The 17,289-nt window shown below is 43.4% G+C and overlaps 1 protein-coding gene across 1 annotated transcript in view; it reads left to right on the top strand.

Moving 5' to 3' along the window:
• LOC128684272 (kinesin-like protein KIF28) overlaps positions 1-17,289 on the top strand; it is an 83,357-nt gene that overhangs the window by 14,691 nt on the left and 51,377 nt on the right. Inside the window, exons 5-10 of the mRNA XM_070097109.1 lie at positions 3,250-3,373; positions 4,446-4,584; positions 5,866-6,033; positions 10,258-10,385; positions 15,161-15,330; positions 16,921-17,055. Of these exons, the coding sequence (XP_069953210.1) occupies positions 3,250-3,373; positions 4,446-4,584; positions 5,866-6,033; positions 10,258-10,385; positions 15,161-15,330; positions 16,921-17,055 (864 nt within the window). The remainder of the gene's footprint in view (positions 1-3,249; positions 3,374-4,445; positions 4,585-5,865; positions 6,034-10,257; positions 10,386-15,160; positions 15,331-16,920; positions 17,056-17,289) is intronic.

The following is a 17,289-nucleotide window of genomic DNA, read 5'->3' as shown; positions in this document are numbered from 1 at the left end:
GGGACCAGGTCTTAGAGTCTGTAACCTGCTGGGACCAGATCTTAGAGTCTGTAACCTGCTGTTACCAGGTCTTAGAGTCTGTAACCTGCTGGGACCAGGTCTTAGAGTCTGTAACCTGCTGGGACCAGGTCTTAGAGTCTGTAACCTGCTGGGACCAGGTCTTAGAGTCTGTAACCTGCTGGGACCAGGTCTTAGAGTCTGTAACCTGCTGGGACCAGGTCTTAGAGTACCTGTAACCTGCTGGGACCAGGGCTTAGAGTCTGTAACCTGCTGGGACCAGGTCTTAGAGTCTGTAACCTGCTGGGACCAGGCCTTAGAGTCTGTAACGTGCTGGGACCAGGTCTTAGAGTCTGTAACCTGCTGGGACCAGGTCTTAGAGTCTGTAACCTGCTGGGACCAGGTCTTAGAGTCTGTAACCTGCTGGAACCAGGTCTTAGAGTCTGTAACGTGCTGGGACCAGCCCTTAGAGTCTGTAACGTGCTGGGACCAGGTCTTAGAGTCTGTAACCTGCTGGGACCAGGTCTTAGAGTCTGTAACCTGCTGGGACCAGATCTAAGAGTCTGTAACCTGCTGGGACCAGGTCTTAGAGTCTGTAACCTGCTGGGACCATGTCTTAGAGTCTGTAACCTGCTGGGACCAGGTCTTAGAGTCTGTAACCTGTTGGGACCAGGTCTTAGAGTCTGTAACCTGCTGGGACCAGATCTTAGAGTCTGTAACCTGCTGGAACCAGGTCTTAGAGTCTGTAACCTGCTGGGACCAGATCTCAGAGTCTGTAACCTGCTGGAACCAGGTTTTAGAGTCTGTGATCTGCTGGGACCAGGTCTTAGAGTCTGTAACCTGCTGGGACCAGGTCTTAGAGTCTGTAACCTGCTGGGACCAGGTCTTAGAGTCTGTAACCTGCTGGGACCAGGTCTTAGAGTCTGTAACCTGCTGGGACCAGATCTAAGAGTCTGTAACCTGCTGGGACCAGGTCTTAGAGTCTGTAACCTGCTGGGACCATGTCTTAGAGTCTGTAACCTGCTGGGACCAGGTCTTAGAGTCTGTAACCTGCTGGGACCAGGTCTTAGAGTCTGTAACCTGCTGGGACCAGATCTTAGAGTCTGTAACCTGCTGGAACCAGGTCTTAGAGTCTGTAACCTGCTGGGACCAGATCTCAGAGTCTGTAACCTGCTGGAATCAGGTTTTAGAGTCTGTGATCTGCTGGGACCAGGTCTTAGAGTCTGTAACCTGCTGGGACCAGGTCTTAGAGTCTGTAACCTGCTGGGACCAGGTCTTAGAGTCTGTAACCTGCTGGGACCAGATCTTAGAGTCTGTAACCTGCTGGAACCAGGTTTTAGAGTCTGTAACCTGCTGGGACCAGGTCTTAGAGTCTGTAACCTGCTGGGACCAGGTCTTAGAGTCTGTAACCTGCTGGGACCAGGCCTTAGAGTCTGTAACCTGCTGGGACCAGGTCTTAGAGTCTGTAACCTGCTGGGACTAGGTCTTAGAGTCTGTAACCTGCTGGGACCAGGCCTTAGAGTCTGTAACGTGCTGGGACCAGGTCTTAGAGTCTGTAACCTGCTGGGACCAGGTCTTAGAGTCTGTAACCTGTTGGGACCAGGTCTTGGAGTCTGTAACCTGCTGGGACCAGGTCTTAGAGTCTCTAACCTGCTGGGACCAGGCCTTAGAGTCTGTAACGTGCTGGGACCAGGTCTTAGAGTCTGTAACCTGCTGGGACCAGGTCTTAGAGTCTGTAACCTGTTGGGACCAGGTCTTGGAGTCTGTAACGTGCTGGGACCAGGTCTTAGAGCTTGTAACGTGCTGGGACCAGGATTTAGAGTCTGTAACCTGCTGGGACCAGGTCTTAGAGTCTGTAACCTGCTGGGACCAGGCCTTAGAGTCTGTAACCTGCTGGGACCAGGTCTTAGAGTCTGTAACCTGCTGGGACTAGGTCTTAGAGTCTGTAACCTGCTGGGACCAGGCCTTAGAGTCTGTAACGTGCTGGGACCAGGTCTTAGAGTCTGTAACCTGCTGGGACCAGGTCTTAGAGTCTGTAACCTGTTGGGACCAGGTCTTGGAGTCTGTAACCTGCTGGGACCAGGTCTTAGAGTCTCTAACCTGCTGGGACCAGGCCTTAGAGTCTGTAACGTGCTGGGACCAGGTCTTAGAGTCTGTAACCTGCTGGGACCAGGTCTTAGAGTCTGTAACCTGTTGGGACCAGGTCTTGGAGTCTGTAACGTGCTGAGACCAGGCCTTAGAGTCTGTAACGTGCTGGGACCAGGTCTTAGAGTCTGTAACCTGCTGGGACCAGGTCTTAGAGTCTGTAACCTGTTGGGACCAGGTCTTGGAGTCTGTAACCTGCTGGGACCAGGTCTTAGAGTCTGTAACCTGTTGGGACCAGGTCTTGGAGTCTGTAACCTGCTGGGACCAGGTCTTAGAGTCTGTAACCTGCTGGGACCAGGTCTTGGAGTCTGTAACCTGCTGGGACCAGGTCTTGGAGTCTGTAACCTGTTGGGACCAGGTCTTGGAGTCTGTAACCTGTTGGGACCAGGTCTTGGAGTCTGTAACGTGCTGGGACCAGGTCTTGGAGTCTGTAACCTGCTGGGACCAGGTCTTAGAGTCTGTAACCTGCTGGGACCAGGTCTTGGAGTCTGTAACCTGCTTGGACCAGGTCTTGGAGTCTGTAACCTGTTGGGACCAGGTCTTGGAGTCTGTAACCTGTTGGGACCAGGTCTTGGAGTCTGTAACGTGCTGGGACCAGGTCTTGGAGTCTGTAACGTGCTGGGACCAGGTCTTAGAGTCTGTAACCTGCTGGGACCAGGTCTAAGAGTCTGTAACCTGTTGGGACCAGGTCTTGGAGTCTGTAACCTGCTGGGACCAGGTTTTGGAGTCTGTAACCTGCTGGGACCAGGTCCTGGTATAACTGTTTCATAAAAATATCTTGAACTATCTTGTTGTGGTGTGCGATGGTATGACACGTGTGGTGACTGTCACGTAGTGGTGATGGTGTGGTGATCTAAGACAGTGTGGTGGTGATGGTGTGGTGATCTAAGACAGTGTGGTGGTGATGGTGTGGTGATTTAAGACAGTGTGGTGATCTAAGACAGTGTGGTGGTGATGGTGTGGTGATCTAAGACAGTGTGGTGGTGATGGTGTTGTGATTTAAGACAGTGTGGTGATCTAAGACAGTGTGGTGGTGATGGTGTGGTGATCTAAGACAGTGTGGTGGTGATGGTGTGGTGAAGTAATAGAGTGTGGTGGTGCCAACAGTGAACGTGTGGAGAGCACAGGAGCCACGGGGTCCAGACTGAAGGAAGGTGCTGGTATCAACCTGTCACTCTCCAGCCTTGGTAACTGCATCCACGCTCTGGCCGAGAAGTCCAATGGTAGACAGGTGAGACGGTGCTTGATGGTGTGAGACAGGGTGTTGGTGTGAGACAGGGTGTTGATGGGGTGAGACAGGGTGTTGATGGTGTGAGACAGGGTGTTGATGGTGTGAGACAGGGTGTTGATGGGGTGAGACAGGGTGTTGATGGGGTGAGACAGGGTGTTGATGGGGTGAGACAGGGTGTTGGTGTGAGACAGGGTGTTAATGGGGTGAGACAGGGTGTTAATGGGATGAGATAGGGTGTTGATGGAGTGAGCAGAGTGTCAATGGGGTGAGACAGGGTGTTAATGGGGTGAGAGAGGGTGTTGATGGGGTGAGACAGGGTGTTAATGGGGTGAGACAGGGTGTTAATGGGGTGAGACAGGGTGTTAATGGGGTGAGACAGGGTGTTGATTGGGTGAGACAGGATGTTAATGGGGTGAGACAGGGTGTTATTGGGGTGAGACAGAGTGTTAATGGGGGTGAGACAGGGTGTTGATGGTGTGAGACAGGGTGTTGATGCGGTGAGACAGGGTGTTGGTGTGAGACAGGGTGTTTATGGTGTTAGGCAGGGTGTTAATGAGGTGAGACAGGGTGTTGACTGGGTGAGACAGGGTGTTGATGGTGTGAGACAGGGTGTTGACTGGGTGAGACAGGATGTTGGTGTGAGACAGGGTGTTGATGGTGTGCGACAGGGTGTTGATGGTGTGCGACAGGGTGTTGATGCGGTGAGACAGGGTGCTGGTGTGAGACAGGGTGTTGATGGTGTTAGACAGGGTGTTAATGGGGTTAGACAGGGTGTTGACTGGGTGAGACAGTGTTGATGGGGTGAGCGAGGGTGTTGATGGGGTGAGACATAATTTGATAGTATAAGACTATAGGGGTGCAAATACGAGTCGGTGGGTGAAGAGCTGAAGAGATGCGTGGTGATAACTAAGAGGGAGAGAGAGAGAGAGAGAGAGAGAGAGAGAGAGAGAGAGAGAGAGAGAGAGAGAGAGAGAGAGAGAGAGAGAGAGAGAGAGAGAGAGAGAGAGAGAGAGAGAGAGAGAGAGAGAGAGATAAACCTGTGTTTAACTGATGTTTGTATGTGTTAACACAGGCCAAGGTACCCTACCGAGATTCCATGTTGACGAGGCTGTTGATGAACGCTCTGGGAGGCAACAGCAAGACCATCATGATAGCAGCTATCTCTCCTGCAGACATCAACTACGATGAGACACTCTCCACACTGAGGTTCGGTGAGTATTCCAGACTAGTTTTACTCTCCCTTCATCCCCTTCCCCTCCTAGCTCAGTGGTAGAGTGTCATAACCGAAACTATCCCGGTTGAATCCTGGGTAGTATGAGAAGCATGTAAATGTTGTCTAACACGTACTGGTGTTACCCAGGAGCCAGATTATTGTTGTGTGGCATGCTGAGGATAGACCAAAACACCACCTCATTGGAAATAAGCCACACTGCTTGGGTTCCTGTTGTTGTCCTGGGTTACTAACCCTCAGGGATTACTTATGTAAATAAAGTCTCTTTGCTCTGTCCATCTGTCTAATATTCTCTCATACTTTTCCTGATCAAAGTCTTGTCACTCTTCCAAAGACTGGAGCCTGGTTTACATATTCCTTCAGTACAAATACGGTAAGTGAGTAAACAAGGCAAGAAATATTAATTCAGTCTTAAGAATAGGTAGCTACTATTGTTCTTGGTGTCTCCTTACCTCTTGAAAAACATTAAATTAGTTGTCCTTAGCCCAGTGGTCATTCGTTCTTCTAGCTGTACAACCCGACAAGCCTAAAGTTTTAGATTTCTCTCCTAGAAACAGGAGAGTGAATGTCATACCACTAAGTCTCTTCATATTCTGCTATTATTACACAAATAACCCGCACATAAAAGAGAGAAGCTTACGACGACGTTTCGGTCCGACTTGGACCATTGTGCGGGTTATTTGTGTATCGTTCCAGTCACGGTATTGTGCTTTTTTGTTATTTATTATCTGCTATTATTCTACATATTTAACCACAACCTCGCTAATGCTCAAACACTTGACATATAAATACGAGCTGGCTGAGTCTTTCTGATCCCCAGTACACGCTAATGTTGTAACAAAACTGTAAGTTTATGTTCTCCTGTAATACCTAAACTCGTGATGTAATAGTTTAGAAAACTGATAAGTTGAGGAATGACACCCACACTTGTGCAACACTTGCGAATCTTTTTCCCTCAATAAAAATTCTCAGATGATGCAAACGTGCCTCATTATTCAACACCTAAGTGCATTAAAAGTTTTGTTTAAGACTCTCTCTCTCTCTCTCTCTCTCTCTCTCTCTCTCTCTCTCTCTCTCTCTCTCTCTCTCTCTCTCTCTCTCTCTCTCTCTCTCTCTCTCTCTCTCTCTCTCTCTTGCTCTCTCTCTCTCTCTCTCTCTCTCTCTCTCTCTCTCTCTCTCTCTCTCTCTCTCTCTCTCTCTCTCTCTCTCTCTCTCTCTCTCTCTCTCTCTCTCTCTCTCTCTCTCTGTCTGACACACACAGCTGACAGAGCCAAGCAGATCAAGACAAAGGCCGTGGTGAACGAGGACCCGACAGAGAAGCTGCTACGGGAACTGAGGGATGAGAACGAGAGACTCAGGAAGTTGATGCAGAAGGGCAAAGTGGATGTGAACATCATAGACGCTGACGGAGACGGTATTGATGACCGAGGTAAGTTCTACCTTCTAGTTGTGTGCCTGCTAGTGGTTCTAGTTGTGGATCATCGTAGTTCTCCCTTCTAGTTGTGTGCCTGCTAGCGATTCTAGTTGTGGATCATCGTAGTTCTACCTTCTTGGTGTGTGCCTGCTAGTGGTACTAGTTGAGGATCATCGTAGTTCTACCTTCTTGGTGTGTGCCTGCTAGTGGTACTAGTTGTGGATCATCGTAGTTCTACCTTCTTGGTGTGTGCCTGCTAGTGGTACTAGTTGTGGATCATCGTAGTTCTACCTTCTTGGTGTGTGCCTGCTAGTGGTACTAGTTGTGGATCATCGTAGTTCTACCTTCTTGGTGTGTGCCTGCTAGTGGTACTAGTTGTGGATCATCGTAGTTCTACCTTCTAGTTGTGTGCCTGCTAGTGGTACTATTTATGGATCATCGTAGTTCTCTCTTCTAGGTGTGTGCCTGCTAGTGGTACTAGTTGTGGATCATCGTAGTTCTACCTTCTTGGTGTGTGCCTGCTAGTGGTACTAGTTGTGGATCATCGTAGTTCTACCTTCTTGGTGTGTGCCTGCTAGTGGTACTAGTTGTGGATCATCGTAGTTCTACCTTCTTGGTGTGTGCCTGCTAGTGGTACTAGTTGTGGATCATCGTAGTTCTACCTTCTTGGTGTGTGCCTGCTAGTGGTACTAGTTGTGGATCATCGTAGTTCTACCTTCTTGGTGTGTGCCTGCTAGTGGTACTAGTTGTGGATCATCGTAGTTCTACCTTCTTGGTGTGTGCCTGCTAGTGGTACTAGTTGTGGATCATCGTAGTTCTACCTTCTTGGTGTGTGCCTGCTAGTGGTACTAGTTGTGGATCATCGTAGTTCTACCTTCTTGGTGTGTGCCTGCTAGTGGTACTAGTTGTGGATCATCGTAGTTCTACCTTCTAGTTGTGTGCCTGCTAGTGGTACTATTTATGGATCATCGTAGTTCTCTCTTCTAGGTGTGTGCCTGCTAGTGGTACTAGTTGTGGATCATCGTAGTTCTACCTTCTTGGTGTGTGCCTGCTAGTGGTACTAGTTGTGGATCATCGTAGTTCTACCTTCTTGGTGTGTGGCTGCTAGTGGTACTAGTTGTGGATCATCGTAGTTCTACCTTCTTGGTGTGTGCCTGCTAGTGGTACTAGTTGTGGATCATCGTAGTTCTACCTTCTTGGTGTGTGCCTGCTAGTAGTACTAGTTGTGGATCAACGTAGTTCTACCTTCTTGGTGTGTGCCTGCTAGTGGTACTAGTTGTGGATCATCGTAGTTCTACCTTCTTGGTGTGTGCCTGCTAGTGGTACTAGTTGTGGATCATCGTAGTTCTACCTTCTTGGTGTGTGGCTGCTAGTGGTACTAGTTGTGGATCATCGTAGTTCTACCTTCTTGGTGTGTGCCTGCTAGTGGTACTAGTTGTGGATCATCGTAGTTCTACCTTCTTGGTGTGTGCCTGCTAGTGGTACTAGTTGTGGATCATCGTAGTTCTACCTTCTTGGTGTGTGCCTGCTAGTGGTACTAGTTGTGGATCATCGTAGTTCTACCTTCTTGGTGTGTGCCTGCTAATGGTACTAGTTGTGGATCATCGTAGTTCTACCTTCTTGGTGTGTGCCTGCTAGTAGTACTAGTTGTGGATCATCGTAGTTCTACCTTCTTGGTGTGTGCCTGCTAGTGGTACTAGTTGTGGATCATCGTAGTTCTACCTTTTTGGTGTGTGCCTGCTAGTGGTACTAGTTGTGGATCATCGTAGTTCTACCTTCTTGGTGTGTGCCTGCTAGTGGTACTAGTTGTGGATCATCATAGTTCTACCTTCTTGGTGTGTGCCTGCTAGTGGTACTAGTTGTGGATCATCGTAGTTCTACCTTCTTGGTGTGTGCCTGCTAGTGGTACTAGTTGTGGATCATCGTAGTTCTACCTTCTTGGTGTGTGCCTGCTAGTGGTACTAGTTGTGGATCATCGTAGTTCTACCTTCTTGGTGTGTGCCTGCTAGTGGTACTAGTTGTGGATCATCGTAGTTCTACCTTCTTGGTGTGTGCCTGCTAGTGGTACTAGTTGTGGATCATCGTAGTTCTACCTTCTTGGTGTGTGCCTGCTAGTGGTACTAGTTGTGGATCATCGTAGTTCTACCTTCTTGGTGTGTGCCTGCTAGTGGTACTAGTTGTGGATCATCGTAGTTCTACCTTCTTGGTGTGTGCCTGCTAGTGGTACTAGTTGTGGATCATCGTAGTTCTACCTTCTTGGTGTGTGCCTGCTAGTGGTACTAGTTGTGGATCATCGTAGTTCTACCTTCTTGGTGTGTGCCTGCTAGTGGTACTAGTTGTGGATCATCGTAGTTCTACCTTCTTGGTGTGTGCCTGCTAGTGGTACTAGTTGTGGATCATCGTAGTTCTTCCTTCTTGGTGTGTGCCTGCTAGTGGTAGTAGTTGTGGATCATCGTAGTTCTACCTTCTTGGTGTGTGCCTGCTAGTGGTAGTAGTTGTGGATCATCGTAGTTCTACCTTCTTGGTGTGTGCCTGCTAGTGGTAGTAGTTGTGGATCATCGTAGTTCTACCTTCTTGGTGTGTGCCTGCTAGTGGTACTAGTTGTGGATCATCGTAGTTCTACCTTCTTGGTGTGTGCCTGCTAGTGGTACTAGTTGTGGATCATCGTAGTTCTACCTTCTTGGTGTGTGCCTGCTAGTGGTACTAGTTGTGGATCATCGTAGTTCTACCTTCTTGGTGTGTGCCTGCTAGTGGTACTAGTTGTGGATCATCGTAGTTCTACCTTCTTGGTGTGTGCCTGCTAGTGGTACTAGTTGCGGATCATCGTAGTTCTACCTTCTTGGTGTGTGCCTGCTAGTGGTAGTAGTTGTGGATCATCGTAGTTCTACCTTCTTGGTGTGTGCCTGCTAGTGGTACTAGTTGTGGATCATCGTAGTTCTACCTTCTTGGTGTGTGCCTGCTAGTGGTACTAGTTGTGGATCATCGTAGTTCTACCTTCTTGGTGTGTGCCTGCTAGTGGTACTAGTTGTGGATCATCGTAGTTCTACCTTCTTGGTGTGTGCCTGCTAGTGGTACTAGTTGTGGATCATCGTAGTTCTACCTTCTTGGTGTGTGCCTGCTAGTGGTACTAGTTGCGGATCATCGTAGTTCTACCTTCTTGGTGTGTGCCTGCTAGTGGTAGTAGTTGTGGATCATCGTAGTTCTACCTTCTTGGTGTGTGCCTGCTAGTGGTACTAGTTGTGGATCATCGTAGTTCTACCTTCTTGGTGTGTGCCTGCTAGTGGTACTAGTTGTGGATCATCGTAGTTCTACCTTCTTGGTGTGTGCCTGCTAGTGGTACTAGTTGTGGATCATCGTAGTTCTACTTTCTTGGTGTGTGCCTGCTAGTGGTACTAGTTGTGGATCATCGTAGTTCTACCTTCTTGGTGTGTGCCTGCTAGTGGTACTAGTTGTGGATCATCGTAGTTCTACCTTCTTGGTGTGTGCCTGCTAGTGGTAGTAGTTGTGGATCATCGTAGTTCTACCTTCTTGGTGTGTGCCTGCTAGTGGTACTAGTTGTGGATCATCGTAGTTCTACCTTCTTGGTGTGTGCCTGCTAGTGGTACTAGTTGTGGATCATCGTAGTTCTACCTTCTTGGTGTGTGCCTGCTAGTGGTACTAGTTGTGGATCATCGTAGTTCTACCTTCTTGGTGTGTGCCTGCTAGTGGTACTAGTTGTGGATCATCGTAGTTCTACTTTCTTGGTGTGTGCCTGCTAGTGGTACTAGTTGTGGATCATCGTAGTTCTACCTTCTTGGTGTGTGCCTGCTAGTGGTACTAGTTGTGGATCATCGTAGTTCTACCTTCTTGGTGTGTGCCTGCTAGTGGTAGTAGTTGTGGATCATCGTAGTTCTACCTTCTTGGTGTGTGCCTGCTAGTGGTACTAGTTGTGGATCATCGTAGTTCTACCTTCTTGGTGTGTGCCTGCTAGTGGTACTAGTTTTGGATCATAGTAGTTCTACCTTCTTGGTGTGTGCCTGCTAGTGGTACTAGTTGTGGATCATCGTAGTTCTACCTTCTTGGTGTGTGCCTGCTAGTTCCTGATGGATAAGGGTCTTTAGTGTCATCATTATCATCATCATCATCAATATCGACTATCATCGTCGCTATAATGATAATCCCCAACAACAACAACATCATCACCAATATCACCACCACCAACAACAACATCACCACCATCATTATCATTCATCTTCACAGATGCAGAAGCGCTAAAGAAGAAGTGGGAGGAAGAGATGAAGGCGCGGATGATGCAGAATGATCAGGAGATCGCTAACATGAAAAAGTCTTACGAGGAGAAACTCAAACAAGCCAAGAAAGATTTTGCAGTGAGTGTTTCTCTCTCTCTCCCTCTCTCTCTCTCTCTCTCTCTCTCTCCCTCTCGTCCTTCTCCTTTTTTTTCATTCACTCTTTATAATTTCATAGCGTTCACCAGACTACGAATGGATAAACATAGAAAAACAATAAACAAGGAAGCAAATATTCAAGCATATAATTGATATTTAAATATGACTTAAGCATGTTTAATGAACAAACATTTAAGAGTCATAATTAACTGAGAAGTGTCATTGTTAGAAGCAAGGTAAAGACCAGCTTGTAACAGTAGTAATGTTACAGTAGTAATGTTACAGTAGTAATGTTACAGTAGTAATGTTACAGTAGTAATGTTACAGTAGTAATGTTACAGTAGTAATGTTACAGTAGTAATGTTACAGTAGTAATGTTACAGTAGTAATATTACAGTAGTAATGTTACAGTGGTAATGTTACATTAGTAATGTTACAGTAGTAATGTTACAGTAGTAATGTTACAGTAGTAATGTTACAGTAGTAATGTTACAGTAGTAATGTTACAGTAGTAATGTTACAGTAGTAATGTTACAGTAGTAATGTTACAGTAGTAATGTTACAGTAGTAATGTTACAGTAGTAATGTTACAGTAGTAATGTTACAGTAGTAATGTTACAGTGGTAATGTTACAGTAGTAATGTTACAGTGGTAATGTTACAGTAGTAATGTTACAGTGGTAATGTTACAGTGGTAATGTTACAGTAGTAATGTTACAGTAGTAATGTTACAGTAGTAATGTTACAGTAGTAATGTTACAGTGGTAATGTTACAGTAGTAATGTTACAGTAGTAATGTTACAGTAGTAATGTTACAGTGGTAATGTTACAGTAGTAATGTTACAGTGGTAATGTTACAGTAGTAATGTTACAGTAGTAATGTTACAGTGGTAATGTTACAGTAGTAATGTTACAGTGGTAATGTTACAGTGGTAATGTTACAGTGGTAATGTTACAGTAGTAATGTTACAGTAGTAATGTTACAGTAGTAATGTTACAGTGGTAATGTTACAGTAGTAATGTTACAGTGGTAATGTTACAGTAGTAATGTTACAGTGGTAATGTTACAGTAGTAATGTTACAGTGGTAATGTTACAGTAGTAATGTTACAGTGGTAATGTTACAGTAGTAATGTTACAGTAGTAATGTTACAGTAGTAATGTTACAGTAGTAATGTTACAGTAGTAATGTTACAGTAGTAATGTTACAGTGGTAATGTTACAGTGGTAATGTTACAGTAGTAATGTTACAGTAGTAATGTTACAGTGGTAATGTTACAGTAGTAATGTTACAGTAGTAATGTTACAGTAGTAATGTTACAGTAGTAATGTTACAGTAGTAATGTTACAGTGGTAATGTTACAGTAGTAATGTTACAGTGGTAATGTTACAGTAGTAATGTTACAGTGGTAATGTTACAGTAGTAATGTTACAGTAGTAATGTTACAGTAGTAATGTTACAGTAGTAATGTTACAGTAGTAATGTTACAGTAGTAATGTTACAGTGGTAATGTTACAGTAGTAATGTTACAGTGGTAATGTTACAGTAGTAATGTTACAGTGGTAATGTTACAGTAGTAATGTTACAGTAGTAATGTTACAGTAGTAATGTTACAGTAGTAATGTTACAGTAGTAATGTTACAGTGGTAATGTTACAGTGGTAATGTTACAGTAGTAATGTTACAATAGTAATGTTACAGTAGTAATGTTACAGTATTAATGTTACAGTAGTAATGTTACAGTAGTAATGTTACAGTAGTAATGTTACAGTGGTAATGTTACAGTAGTAATGTTACAGTAGTAATGTTACAGTAGTAATGTTACAATAGTAATGTTACAGTAGTAATGTTACAGTAGTAATGTTACAGTATTAATGTTACAGTGGCAATGTTACAGTGGTAATGTTACAGTTGGAATGTTACAGTGGTAATGTTACAGTAGTAATGTTACAATAGTAATGTTACAGTAGTAATGTTACAGTATTAATGTTACAGTAGTAATGTTACAGTAGTAATGTTACAGTAGTAATGTTACAGTGGTAATGTTACAGTAGTAATGTTACAGTCGTAATGTTACAGTAGTAATGTTACAATAGTAATGTTACAGTAGTAATGTTACAGTAGTAATGTTACAGTATTAATGTTACAGTGGCAATGTTACAGTGGTAATGTTACAGTTGGAATGTTACAGTGGTAATGTTACAGTGGTAATGTTACAGTAGTAATGTTACAGTGGGAATGTTACAGTGGTAATGTTACAGTGGGAATGTTACAGTGGTAATGTTACAGTGGTAATGTTACAGTGGTAATGTTACAGTGGTAATGTTACAGTAGTAATGTTACAGTAGTAATGTTACAGTAGTAATGTTACAGTAGTAATGTTACAGTAGTAATGTTACAGTAGTAATGTTACAGTAGTAATGTTACAGTAGTAATGTTACAGTGGTAATGTTACAGTGGTAATGTTACAGTGGTAATGTTACAGTAGTAATGTTACAGTAGTAATGTTACAGTAGTAATGTTACAGTAGTAATGTTACAGTAGTAATGTTACAGTAGTAATGTTACAGTAGTAATGTTACAGTGGCAATGTTACAGTGGTAATGTTACAGTTGGAATGTTACGGTGGTAATGTTACAGTGGTAATGTTACAGTAGTAATGTTACAGTGGGAATGTTACAGTGGTAATGTTACAGTGGTAATGTTACAGTAGTAATGTTACAGTGGTAATGTTACAGTAGTAATGTTACAGTAGTAATGTTACAGTGGTAATGTTACAGTGGTAATGTTACAGTGGTAATGTTACAGTAGTAATGTTACAGTAGTAATGTTACAGTAGTAATGTTACAGTAGTAATGTTACAGTAGTAATGTTACAGTATTAATGTTACAGTGGCAATGTTACAGTGGTAATGTTACAGTTGGAATGTTACAGTGGTAATGTTACAGTGGTAATGTTACAGTATTAATGTTACAGTGGGAATGTTACAGTGGTAATGTTACAGTGGGAATGTTACAGTGGTAATGTTACAGTAGTAATGTTACAGTAGTAATGTTACAGTAGTAATGTTGCAGTAGTAATGTTACAGTAGTAATGTTACAGTAGTAATGTTACAGTAGTAATGTTACAGTAGTAATGTTACAGTGGTAATGTTACAGTGGTAATGTTACAGTGGTAATGTTACAGTAGTAATGTTACAGTAGTAATGTTACAGTAGTAATGTTACAGTAGTAATGTTACAGTAGTAATGTTACAGTAGTAATGTTACAGTAGTAATGTTACAGTAGTAATGTTGCAGTTGTAATGTTACAGTAGTAATGTTACAGTAGCAATGTTACAGTGGTAATGTTACAGTAGTAATGTTGCAGTAGTAATGTTACAGTAGTAATGTTACAGTATTAATGTTACAGTGGCAATGTTACAGTGGTAATGTTACAGTTGGAATGTTACAGTGGTAATGTTACAGTGGTAATGTTACAGTATTAATGTTACAGTGGGAATGTTACAGTGGTAATGTTACAGTGGGAATGTTACAGTGGTAATGTTACAGTAGTAATGTTACAGTAGTAATGTTACAGTAGTAATGTTACAGTAGTAATGTTACAGTAGTAATGTTACAGTAGTAATGTTACAGTAGTAATGTTACAGTAGTAATGTTACAGTGGTAATGTTACAGTGGTAATGTTACAGTGGTAATGTTACAGTAGTAATGTTACAGTAGTAATGTTACAGTAGTAATGTTACAGTAGTAATGTTACAGTAGTAATGTTACAGTAGTAATGTTACAGTAGTAATGTTACAGTAGTAATGTTACAGTGGTAATGTTACAGTAGTAATGTTACAGTAGTAATGTTACAGTAGTAATGTTACAGTAGTAATGTTACAGTAGTAATGTTACAGTAGTAATGTTACAGTAGTAATGTTGCAGTTGTAATGTTACAGTAGTAATGTTACAGTAGCAATGTTACAGTGGTAATGTTACAGTAGTAATGTTACAGTGGTACTGTTACAGTGGTAACACTACCACTGTAACATTACAAGATATATGCAGTGTTTTAAATTATCCGTTTAAACATGTCACTAAAGTTGCTCAGACGAGTGTTCCTAGAAGATCAGGGAATTACTGAGAAACGTGATAATAATTAAGGAAAGACATCATAACAGTTACCTCTCTTCCCTCCCCATCTTCTCGTCTCCCCTCTTTGTCTTCTTGCTTCTTGAGGTGCTTCAACTCCTCTCTTCGCCTCCCCTCACTGCCCATCATCATCTCCAATCACATGACATGACATTACTTTCCCTCTCTTCCCTTTCACTTCTATCACCTCTCCTTTTGTTCCATCCTTCTTTCCTCACTTATCCTTCCTTCCCTCCCTCCCTTCATGGACGTTTATTTGCATTTTTCTCATAAGATCTTCCACTCTACAGTAGATAGAACATATCTACAATAATTTTAGACACACATAAGTGGTAAATTATTTAGAGTTAACTGATGATAATTCGAGAAAATTCATCGTTGTTTTTGCTTGAGGGTCTTGGTGGGGCTTCAGCCCCCGAGAAAATTCCCCTCAGCCCCCCAAAGCCTCCCAAATCAAGATAGTAATGATAATAACAACTACCACTATAACTCCCCAGTTCAGACATTCTGGTGCCTCCTTTGATTCTATTCTAGTCTTCTTATTGAGGTTTCTTCTCTCCATGCAAACCCAAGAAAAATCATTGTTACTTCTACTGTGGCCTTATGATTGTGTTTGTCTTGACAGGACCCATCCATCGCTAAGAAGGAACAAGACAAGCAGACCAAACCTCACATTTACAACCTCAACGTGGATCCTATGTTGTCAGGTCGAGTTGTGCACATCCTCAATCCTGGAGTGAGCACTGTAGGCAACCGCAAGGGCGAGGAGTCCACCATTACTATGATCAGTCCCAAGTAAGGACAACAGCGTTAGTGATAATGGTAGAATTACCGACAAAATGTTAAGTAAAGGGACGCAGATGCAACTGATGTGATATTTTATTGTGGCAACGTTGTTTGTATTGTTTGTAACAGCTTGACAAAGTTCCTGGAGAGCGAAACGTTGCTACAATAAAATGTCACATTAGTCGCATCTGTGTTCCTATACCTAACAACAACAACAACTTCAGCTAAATTTGCAGTTACCTTTGTGTCTTGGGGAGAGAGGAAGATGGAGAAATATTAAATAAAAGTCACAAATAACCCACACTTAGGAAAGCATCCTTATGATGACGTTTCGCATCCTTATGATGACGTTTCGGCCCATCCTGGACCATTGTCAAGTCACAACTGAGAGAGAAAAATGCGGAGAGGACCATGATCTTGCATGCATGCTGGAAAGCAGGTCATGTCTTTTTAAAAAAAAAAACTTGTTTACAGCTGATGGAAACCCATCAACTATATCCTGCCATGAGTAAGACCGGGAAGCCGAGTAACAGGCTGGTGTTAATACAACTAGGCTGTGCTAGGATAGCTTGGGTACCTGACGATTTTACTTGTGTTAGAGCTTTAGAAGTGCCTAGAATTGTTAGGTAAGACACATATGCAACAGTTAGGTATCTTTATTACGAAACGTAGTAGGCTTCTTCAGTCGAGTACAGAAAAGTTGATAGAAGCAGAAGAGACTTGAAGACGATGTAATCAGTCCATCACCCTTAAAGTTTTGAGGTGGTCAGTCCCTCAGTCTGGAGAAGAGCATTGTTCCAAAGTTTGAAACAATATGGAGTTGAAGTTCTTACCTCTTCTAGTGACCTACGTCTCACCTCCTGGCGCTATATAAGGCTCCATCCTGTCACTTCAACTCCATATTGTTTCAAACTTTGGAACAATGCTCTTCTCCAGACTGAGGGACTGACCACCTCAAAACTTTAAGGGTGATGGACTGATTACATCGTCTTCAAGTATCTTCTGCTTCTATCAACTTTTCTGTACTCGACTGAAGAAGCCTACTGTGTAGGCGAAACGTTTCGAAATAAAGATACCTAAATGTTGCATATGTGTCTTACCTAACAATCTGTCGGTATTTTATACCATTTTAATGTTCAATGTGCCTAGAATTGTTGACTGATGATCCACGTATGTTAGGGGAAAGTAAGTTGACAAATGTTATTAACTGCATGTATAGTACCTTTTACGTTGAATCCATACTTAAGTGACGACACACAGTAGGTGTCTGTAGTGGACTCGGAGAGACAGGGTGGTGGTGTGGGTTCCCACGCACATAGCGAGACGTGTGTGTAATAAACGAGTACTTGGTATGATAGTGGATGATAAAACAATGCTCCAGAAGGGCTGAGATGAACATTACATCAAGTATTACTTCTGTGTTCCGACGCCTCGTGGTGGCTGGTAACTTGGGATATTTAGTAATACAGCCTCGCACCTCTTACTTTCAACCTGTACTTGTGCTTCAAGTAAATGGCTAGTATTATTAATATTTAAATACAGTTTTACTAATAGATACGTGCGAGTAACATATTCATGTTGTGTGGTGCGTGTTTACAGCATCCAGGAGCAGCATGCAGTCATTACCGTAGCCAAGGATGGTAAAGTGAGCATCAAACCTTTCAACACTGACTGTCGCGTCCTTGTCAATGGGTCAGCCATACAGGGTGAGACAACCCTCTGTCACAACGACAGGTGAGTGACAGGTGACCTCATAGTATGGTGGTGTCAGTAGCCGGAGACAGTGATTCTGGTGCCAGTAGAGAATGTTATTGGTGATGGTGTTAGTGATGCTGGTGCCAGTAGCCAGGTTCAGTAATAATGGTGCCGGTTGAGAGTGTTGGTAGTGCAGCCGCCAGGGATGTTGGTGCGAAAAGTAATTACGTCTTCTTTCTGTCAGTCTGATTTTTTTAAATTGCAGGTCATAAA

Source organism: Cherax quadricarinatus, chromosome 4, assembly GCF_038502225.1.
Source record: "Cherax quadricarinatus isolate ZL_2023a chromosome 4, ASM3850222v1, whole genome shotgun sequence".
Taxonomy (NCBI): Eukaryota; Metazoa; Arthropoda; class Malacostraca; order Decapoda; family Parastacidae; genus Cherax; species Cherax quadricarinatus.
The sequence above is the reverse complement of the archived record's forward strand: the minus strand, read 5'-3'. Positions and strand labels throughout refer to the sequence as shown.